We start from the raw sequence: 9,400 nt of genomic DNA on the forward strand, positions 1-9,400 counted from the left end.
CATGTTTGTCTCCTGCAGGCTTCCTGGCTCTCTGTCTGGAGAACCTGCTGTTGGAGCAGAAGTTCTGGCTCAGCTCTCTGGGTGACGAGGTCTCTGTCCAGGTTTCTGTTGAGGAGGAAACTCTGAACCTGATGTACAGAGGGATCCTCTTGCAGGACGGTACGCCACCTTCAGGCACTGCAGATTCTTTGCACCTCAAAAGGCGGGATGCCTGTGGATCAGTGGGTAGAGTAGTTGTCTCTCAAACCGGGAGGTCCAGGTTCAATCCCCAGCTCCTGCGAGCAACGTGTCCGATGTGTCCTTGGGCAAGACACTTAACCCCGAAGCGCTCCGTCATGGTTTGTGAGTCGCTGCTTTGATCTGTGTGTGCGCTGACGCGAGTGGCCGCATTGTCAGTAGCTCCGTTTTCTTAAATTTCCCACGGGATCAATAAAGTATCCATCCATCCACTCACTCCTGTGGTCGACTGCTTGGTGCAGGAGGGAGTGAGCATAAATAAAAAAAAAACAAAGCTGTGATTTGTTTGGTACGTGCCAGTCACTGTGTGCTTCATACCAACTTCAAACAAAACCTCTCGTTACCTTAAAACATCACGACTTTATAAAGAGGAATCTTAGAAATGCGTCCTGGTTGTTTGATGTTAAAACTGAAAAAACCAGCAGACGTAGTAAATAATAATTCAATGAATGTGAATTCATGTCTCTCTGTGTCCTCAGGTTCTCTTTTTGCCAGCTGCAGCACCAATCAGATGTTTGACAGCTCCACCTCCGGGGGGGACCTGTACCTGGAGCAGGGGGACATAGCCCAGTTTGAACCCCCGTTCTTGGGCTCAGGCTGGACCGTCCTTTGCCTGTCTGATGGATCCAGAGGGACCGCTCCCAGGCCTGCTCAAGAGCCGGTCAGCCCGTTCCAGCAGTGAGTCCAAACCCGTGGGGGTTTAGGGTTAGGTTGGAGGTTTTGGGTTAAGTTCAGGTTAAAGTTTGTGAGCGTTCAGGAAGTGTAGTACTCTGTGGTCACCTGGTCCGTCCATCTGTCCTCAGGTGGTTCCTGAAGTCTGCAGCAGAGAATATTCTGGTGGGTGATGGAAAACCTGGCTGTGACTTCCCCCTGCAGTTTGGTGAGAACACAAAGGTCACGAATAAAAACATTAGAATCAGAGTTGAGTTTAAGCTCCACTGATAACCATGGTGGTCGCCATGTTGGAAATACTGACTTTACCTCACTTTGGATCACTCTCGAAACAGACAAAGAGGTGACGTGGAGGCGGGGCTTAAGACTCGTGACAAACACACAAAAGAGGAACCCCCCCTAATTAATCCGATCTCTTTCCTCTGTCCAGCAGGGGGAACCTGTGAGGCTACCGAGGAGTACTACGCTGAGGGTCCAGACGAGCTAAGCTTGGCGCCTGGTGATCACATCATCATCGTGGGACTCCTGGTGTCGTGTTTTAAGTGGTTCACTGGGAGGAAGGAGGTCACAGGAGAAGTGGGCCTGGTAAAGACGTGTGTGGTGAAACCTACAGATGACAGTTATGAGTGAGTGAATCCCCTTTGTGAACCAATTTAACTCACATGGAGACATTTTACAATAAAGTGCTTCTGTTCCAGGTCAGCAGATATCTTACTCAGCGGAGAGGATGGAGCCTTCTTCCGTCTGAACGAGGATGAAGTCATAGAGGAGACGTTGACCTTCCTGAAGAAGAGGTCTCATCATGACACTGGACTCAACTACAAACTAGGTGAGACTGAGAGTGTGCTTCAGCTCACTTTGACTCCTACAGACTTGGATCTGTGTGAAGGAGCTGTACATGCTCACATATTTAATGATGGAGGGTGTTTTTGTGACTTTTGTTTTCATTTTCAGACATGATTGATTCAAAAGACCCAGAGAAGAAATCCTTGAGTAAGTGTATCCGTGGTGTTTCACATCTCTCTGTATCTCTTCTTCTCTGTATTTTAAAAACCTGTCTTCCTTTTATAGTCGACTCTTCTCGCCATGTTGATCCCAATCAGATGGACCTAAAGAGAAACATTCGAAGGATTCTTGAAAAGGAAAAAGATTCGTCACCAGAGTGCAGAGCTGTGACCATGAACAGGAGTGTGGATGACATGGTTGTTTCATCAGAGAATAAAACTCCAACTCTCCCCTGTTTCACAGCTCCCCCAATGGTAGAAGGGAACAACAACACAGAGAGCTTTATTCCCCTTTTCTCTTATCTGGAGGGTCAGGACTACAGAGCAGAGTTTGGCGTCCTGTATGGACTGAAATCTGAGGTCATGGTCTCATCCACCTTCTCAGGTCACTCTGACGAGGCAGAGCTGATCGCCTTCCTTAGTATCGCTAGGGAAACGGCCAGGAAGAAGCGACTGTTTTGGTCACAGACTCGTTTGTGTTTTCTGTTGGGTAAGCTCTGTGCTGGGACGTCAAAGTTCAGCCAGGCTCGAGTTTACTTTGAGGAAGCGCTAGTCGTGCCAAGAGAAGGATTCACAGACCTCAGACTGCTGGCAAGTATTTATTCCAACCTGGCAGCCATTTACCTCCTACAGAACAACTCACAGAGCTTCTTCGCTGTGACCGAGAGACTCCTGGCTCTGCTGTTGGGAGTGTCCGACTGTTTGGAGAGCTTAGAGGACGACTCTGCTCTGAATTACATGTTGAAGAAAGCTGTTCTCGCTCACAACACAAAGACAGAGGCTCGGGCATGTCATCTTTTGGCAAAGTACCACTGGACTCACTCTGAGGGAGTTCAGGTGGTTCCCTACCTGGAGAGACTTCTAGTTCTTGGTGCCAAGGCTCAGACAACATGGAGCATCTCTGCCAGTCATGGATACCTGACCCTGGGGAGGCTCTACAGCCGGCTCAGACTCCACAACCTCTCCATCAGTTCAGCCAGGAGAGCGTCCATGCAGCCCTCTGCCACACTCACAGACTGTCTGAGCAGCATGCTGCTGGTGTTAGACAACATCAACAGACTGTGTGACACCACAGCACAGGAAACATCTGTCCCTACCCAGGTGGCCCCATATTTAAACCAAGCCCTCACCTCCGCCAGAGTCCTAAAACCAGGAAGAGAGCAGCACCATGTCCTAATCCATCAGCTCACTATCTGTCTCTGTCAGCTCTTCTCCAAGCACAGGATGGTTGGACACGCCATCCAACATATGCACACCCTCATCAACAACAGGCAGCTGCCATCGTCAGTCCTAGAGAGAAACAGCTCCCTCATTTGGCTTGCATGGCTCCACATCAACAACAACCAGCCACAGGTGGCTCTAGAGATCCTGGACCTGCTGCTGAACTCCATGCCAGAGCACTGCACGACACCTCAAGAAGGTACCTGCATGTTTAACTGTACCCACGCTCCTCTTGTCCAAATATGGTTATTTCTATCAGTTACTGCCAACTTCTCCGTGTGCCTTTAAGTAAACCCTAACACTGAATAAGACGTTGCCATGGTTGTGGCTTATCAACCACAATCATGTGTTTTATTATTCCACCTAAATTCTTCGAAGTACAGCAAATAAAAGTGAAGCTTCTGGTTCCTTTAGGTCCCAAAGTCCTTGAAACCGATCTGGGCAGAGCTGTCGGAATTGCTTGTGTAGGATTTGGGTTTCTTTTGTTTTGGCCTTTGTGTTTGCAGTTAATCAGCTTTCCATTGTCTGGGAATACTAACACGAAGCGGTTTCATTACTGTTAACACCGGTGTCTGACGAAACATACAGGTGTGGTTCTGAACATGAGAGGCATGGCACTGCGATGCACGGGGGATCTTCAGAGTGCAGCAGAGAGCTACGAGGCTGCTGTGGACATTTGCCAGGAGTATGACGACATGGCTAACTGGGCTGTTGCTCAGGCCAACCTGGGTGAGGATTTGAAGTAGAATACAGGGAGCAATAGCTGATTCATGCTAACAGAGACCTGTGGTTCTTGCTCCTGCAGGGCTGCTGAGTTTGAGGGGTGGAGCTAAACAACTTGCTCAGTCACACCTGGTGGAGGCTGTGCAGCTCTTCTCAGAGCTGGATGATGAAGGTCACGAGGAGAACTTCATCAGTGTGCTGCTGGAGCTGGGACAGCTCTATGTGAGCCAGCATCAGATGGATTATGGGAAAGGATGCTACGAGTGGGCTCTGCTGCTAGCTATCAACGCTAACCTGTTAGTCTGTAGGTACACACATGGCTCAGGTAAAGATTTCTGTTTGTTATTCTGTTCTAATACTTTTGATCAACAGGTCAGCTGGCTGCCACCACATGCCTGATCCGCCTGTATGGCTCTGAGAATCCAGACCAGGTTCAGTGTCTGATCTACAGCCAGCACCAGGTCCACCTGCTGAGATGCACCAGGGACAGAGAACAGGAAGGGGGCGCTCTGGAGGCTGTGAGCAGACTCTACCTGAGCCTGGGAACACACAGGTGAGAATAAAGGTGGAACAAGTCAAACATAACCTCTACTCTCCATCTAATGTACACTCTACATCAGACTCTATCTAATATAGAGTCATTTATAAACCTGATAGAACTCAGTCCTCTTCATGTTGTGACTCACGTTGGTTCCCTTCATCGACTGTCACTGGTTGGTAAGCTGTTCATTCGTGTGTTAGTATATCCAAGAACACATCCTCCATCTGAACCAGTGAAGTATTCTGATTAAATACTTTGTTCTTTACATAGCTGAATGTGCTGACAACTAAATCACACAAACATGATGAATGTAAATCTCCTGTATTAATGAAGGTCTAGATTTAAACACAAACTCCAGGCAGATCCCACTCTGATGTCCTTAAAACAGAATGAGGCTCAGTAGTGTGTGTGACCTCCACCTGCCTGTGTGACCTCTGTGTGACCTCCACCTGCCTGTGTGACCTCCCTACAACACCTGGCCATGCTCCTGATGAGGTGGAGGGATCCTGAGGGATCTCCTCCCAGACCTGGACAGTCTGTGGTGCATGGTGGCGTTGGTGGATGGAGACATGATGTCTGGGGAACGGGCGGGTCGGTCCATAGCATCAATGCCTTCATCTTACAGGAACTGCTGAGTCACTGCAGACACATGAGGTCCAGCATTGTCTCGCATTAGGAGGAACCCAGGACCAACCGCACCAGCACATGGTCTCACAAGGGGTCTAAGGATCTCCTCTGGGTACCTAATGGCAGTCAGGCTCCCTCTAGTGAGCACATGGAGGGCTGTGCGCCCCCCCAAAGAAATGCCCCCCCACACCATTACTGACCCACCAAACCGGTGATTCTGCAGGATGTTGCAGGCAGCAGAAGGTTCTCCACGGCGTCTCCAGACTCTGTCACGTGTGTCACATGTGCTCAGTGTGAACCTGCTCAGGGCGCCAGTGGACGTCCCCCCCCCCCTCTGGTCGTCCTCACACCACCCTCATGGAGTCTGTTTCTGACTGTTTGAGCAGACACACGTGTGGCCTGCTGGAGGTCATGTTGCAGGACTCCTCCTGTTCCTCCTTGCTCAAAGGCAGAGGTAGCGGTCCTGCTGCTGGGTTGTTGCCCTCCTCCACGTCTCCTGATGTCCTGGCCTGTCTCCTGATGTCCTGGCCTGTCTCCTGATGTCCTGGCCTGTCTCCTGATGTCCTGGCCTGTCTCCTGATGTCCTGGCCTGTCTCCTGATGTCCTGGCCTGTCTCCTGATGTCCTGACCTGTCTCCTGATGTCCTGGCCTGTCTCCTGATGTCCTGGCCTGTCTCCTGATGTCCTGGCCTGTCTCCTGATGTCCTGGCCTGTCTCTTGATGTCCTGGCCTGTCTCTTGATGTCCTGGCCTGTCTCCTGATGTCCTGGCCTGTCTCCTGGTAGCCTCCATGCTCTGGACACTACGCTGACAGACACAGCTCACTCTGATGTGGATCCTGGATGAGCTAGCTGAGCCCCTCGTGTGTGTCGTAGACTCCGTCTCATGCTAGCAGCAGAGTGAAGCACCGCTAACATTCAACAGAGACCTAAACATCATGAAAGCATCAGAACTGAGACGTGGTCTCTCCAGAACCAATCCTTTATTGGGGGGTCTGGCTGATCGCCTGTAATTTCCACCTGTTGTCTGTTCCATTTGCACAACATGTGAAACAGTCAGTGCTGCCTCCTAGTGGACACTTTGATTTCACAGTGTGACTGACTTTACATTGTGCTATGTGTATATAAACAATATTCTAATTTCAAATATCCTTTAGTAATCCCAGAAGAGGAAGTGTAAATAAACTGGCCCATTAATGAAACTGTTTTTACCTCCTACATTTCCTGTCTGTCATTCAGAGGTTAGTACGACTCCACAGAGACCTGAATTAGAGCCATGCACTCACAGGCATCCATTTTAATTCACTTTATTACTCCCCAAGGTTCTCGCTCTGTTATTGTAGAAACATGCTTCTCACACACACATGCACACACGACCTGTGGACACGCAGGAGAGATGCTGCTACACACTGCCACACAGGGAGCACAGCAGAGCAGTTGGGGATTAGGTGCTTTGCTTAAGGGCACCTCGGCAGTGGGCTGGCACCTCTCCAGCTACCAGACCATCTTCCATATTTTGGGGCGTGACCCTTCGGGTCCCAACCCAAGTCCAGACGGACTGAGCTACTGCCACCCCACCAGTAATGACATGTTTCAGCACACATGGTTCCTGGTCCATGAGTTTACTGAGCTGTACTGGACTTATTTAGAACCAGGAACAAACGTGGTCAATCAAGTTGTTACCTGGAGGATTAGCAGGTTATCTGTCTCCTGGATGTTTCAGGGCGTACCGGGCCGCTCTGGACCACACAAAGAGCAGCCTGGCTATTTTCATCGACCTGGGCTGCAGGGAAAAGGAGGCGTTGGGCTGGCTGCAGGCCGGAAACATCTACCACCTGCTGGAGCAGCCGGAGCTGGTGGAGCTGTACCTGCAGGTGAGACAGCAGCTGTGTCAAAGAGCTCACACACACACACACACACACACACACACACCTGTATGAGCGTTGTTATCAGGACAGCTTGTGTGTGTGTGTTCAGGTGGCTCAGGATGTCGCTCTGAGTTCAGGAGACAACAGGTTCATCCTGAAACTTCTCGAGGCTGCAGGAGACATTTTCTTCAACAGCAGCCGGGACAGAGACAAGGCCATCCCCTTCTACAGGGTACGCACTCAGTGTAACACACAAGACTGCTGTCATTCCTGTACTCACCTGTGTGTGTGTGTGTGTGTGTGTGTGTGTGCAGGACCGAGCCCTGCCCATTGCTGTGAGGAGCAGCAGTGTGTCCTGCAGGCTGCGTCTGTGTAACAAGCTGTCAGAGCTGATGCTCAGCCTGCAGATGTTTGACGAAGGTGTGGAGTTTGCTCAGACTGCCCTCGACATCAGCATCACTCTGGGTACACACCCCTCCACAGTTTGTCCTAAAACCATGGTCACATGTCAGGAGAGCTTTTGATTCGTCTGCAGGTGGTGCTGAAGAAGTGCAGAAACTCCTTTCAACATGATATAATAATAATCATGGATAATTTACTGACTAATGATAAGCCCCTCCTACATCCATGGCAGAGGACCTGTCACTGTTAAAGCTCACACACTTCATCTAAAGACGTGGAAATGAACAGTGTGGCACAATGCTAACGCTAACTGTAGCTGTCTTTGTCTCTGGACGTACAGGTGACTGTCTGAACCAACGCGTGGCTTACCACCGTCTGGCTTCCCTCTACCACAGGCTGGACCAGTATGAACTGGCTGAACACCACTACCTGAAGACCCTGACCCTGTGTCCCCCGGCCCTGTTGTTTGATGAGGAAACCCTGTACTATGTGAGGGTCTATCAGACGCTGGGAGACATCATCTTCTATGACCTGAAGGTGATAACAGAGTTCACATGTGCCTGGGAGAGAATATGTAAAGGATGTTAATCCCCCGTGTTCTTTGCAGGACCCGTTTGATGCTGCAGGTTATTACCACCTGGCTCTGGCTGCAGCCATGGACCTGGGAAACAAACGCTCTCAGCTGCAGCTGTGCACGCGCCTCGCCACCATCTATCACAACTTCCTAATCGACCGCGAGCTCTCGCTCTTCTTCTACCAGAAGGCGAGAGCGTTCGCCACAGAGCTGAACGTCAGGAGGGTAAACATCTCTCCTGGTCAGCAGCAGGGCAGCAGCTCACCATGACATCACCAGCACTCTCCTTTAAATGATCACGCAGGAAATATCTGATTCACTTTCATTGATCCCAAAGAGTTCGACCACCTCTGTCATCATGTCGTCCTGATGATCGTCAAACATGTCAATCAACAGAACAACTACAGAAACCCTCAAAACGACCAGCATTCATTTTATAACCAGTTCATTTAGTGAAGATCTCCACATCCCATCACAACCAGTTCATTTAGTGAAGATCTCCACATCCCATCACAACCAGTTCATTTAGTGAAGATCTCCACATCCCATCATAACCAGTTCATTTAGTGAAGATCTCCACATCCCATCATAACCAGTTCATTTAGTGAAGATCTCCACATCCCATCATAACCAGTTCATTTAGTGAAGATCTCCACATCCCATCATAACCAGTTCATTTAGTGAAGATCTCCACATCCCATCACAACCAGTTCATTTAGTGAAGATCTCCACATCCCATCATAACCAGTTCATTTAGTGAAGATCTCCACATCCCATCATAACCAGTTCATTTAGTGAAGATCTCCACATCCCATCATAACCAGTTCATTTAGTGAAGATCTCCACATCCCATCACAACCAGTTCATTTCAGCCGTTTCCTGCAGATCTCCATGGATGAACTCATCCGGACCAAGCAGCAACAAGTCGAGATGGAGAGAAGATAACGAGTCCAACAAGTCGAGATGGAGAGAAGACAACGAGTCCAACAAGTCGAGATGGAGAGAAGACAACGAGTCCAACAAGTCGAGATGGAGAGAAGACAACGAGTCCAACAAGTCGAGATGGAGAGAAGATAACGAGTCCAACAAGTCGAGATGGAGAGAAGACAACGAGTCCAACAAGTCGAGATGGAGAGAAGACAACGAGTCCAACAAGTCGAGATGGAGAGAAGACAACGAGTCCAACAAGTCGAGATGGAGAGAAGATAACGAGTCCAACAAGTCGAGATGGAGAGAAGATAACGAGTCCAACAAGTCGAGATGGAGAGAAGATAACGAGTCCAACAAGTCGAGATGGAGAGAAGATAACGAGTCCAACAAGTCGAGATGGAGAGAAGACAAGTCCAACAAGTCGAGAGAATTTATTTGAGTAGTATGTTCCGTATGTTCCAGAACATAAACCTTCAGGTGAATGTTCTAATATAAAGATGTGCCGATCATGTGACCGTGTTTCTACTTATGTGATGAAACAACTGAGCAGCTTTATAAATGAACATTTACTTTAGCTGACGCTCTGTAACTGTTCTGTGACTCA

General features: G+C 49.3%; 1 protein-coding gene across 2 annotated transcripts in view; it reads left to right on the forward strand.

The window, feature by feature from the left end:
* The window catches only part of sh3tc1 (SH3 domain and tetratricopeptide repeats 1), a 30,028-nt gene extending 21,242 nt beyond the window's left edge, over positions 1–8,786 (forward strand). For both annotated transcript variants that reach the window (XM_079373412.1, XM_079373413.1), the window contains exons 6-21: positions 19–159; positions 717–915; positions 1,041–1,117; positions 1,340–1,535; positions 1,608–1,738; positions 1,864–1,902; positions 1,981–3,333; positions 3,723–3,863; positions 3,940–4,161; positions 4,230–4,410; positions 6,746–6,896; positions 7,000–7,122; positions 7,205–7,355; positions 7,633–7,829; positions 7,900–8,107; positions 8,752–8,786. In XM_079373412.1, coding sequence (XP_079229538.1) covers positions 19–159; positions 717–915; positions 1,041–1,117; positions 1,340–1,535; positions 1,608–1,738; positions 1,864–1,902; positions 1,981–3,333; positions 3,723–3,863; positions 3,940–4,161; positions 4,230–4,410; positions 6,746–6,896; positions 7,000–7,122; positions 7,205–7,355; positions 7,633–7,829; positions 7,900–8,107; positions 8,752–8,765 — 3,524 coding nt within the window. In that variant the 3' untranslated portion in view covers positions 8,766–8,786. The remainder of the gene's footprint in view (positions 1–18; positions 160–716; positions 916–1,040; positions 1,118–1,339; positions 1,536–1,607; positions 1,739–1,863; positions 1,903–1,980; positions 3,334–3,722; positions 3,864–3,939; positions 4,162–4,229; positions 4,411–6,745; positions 6,897–6,999; positions 7,123–7,204; positions 7,356–7,632; positions 7,830–7,899; positions 8,108–8,751) is intronic.
* Positions 8,787–9,400: the final 614 nt, after the last annotated feature.

This window comes from Symphodus melops, assembly GCF_947650265.1.
Source record: "Symphodus melops genome assembly, contig: SUPER_20_unloc_6, whole genome shotgun sequence".
Classification (NCBI taxonomy): Eukaryota; Metazoa; Chordata; class Actinopteri; order Labriformes; family Labridae; genus Symphodus; species Symphodus melops.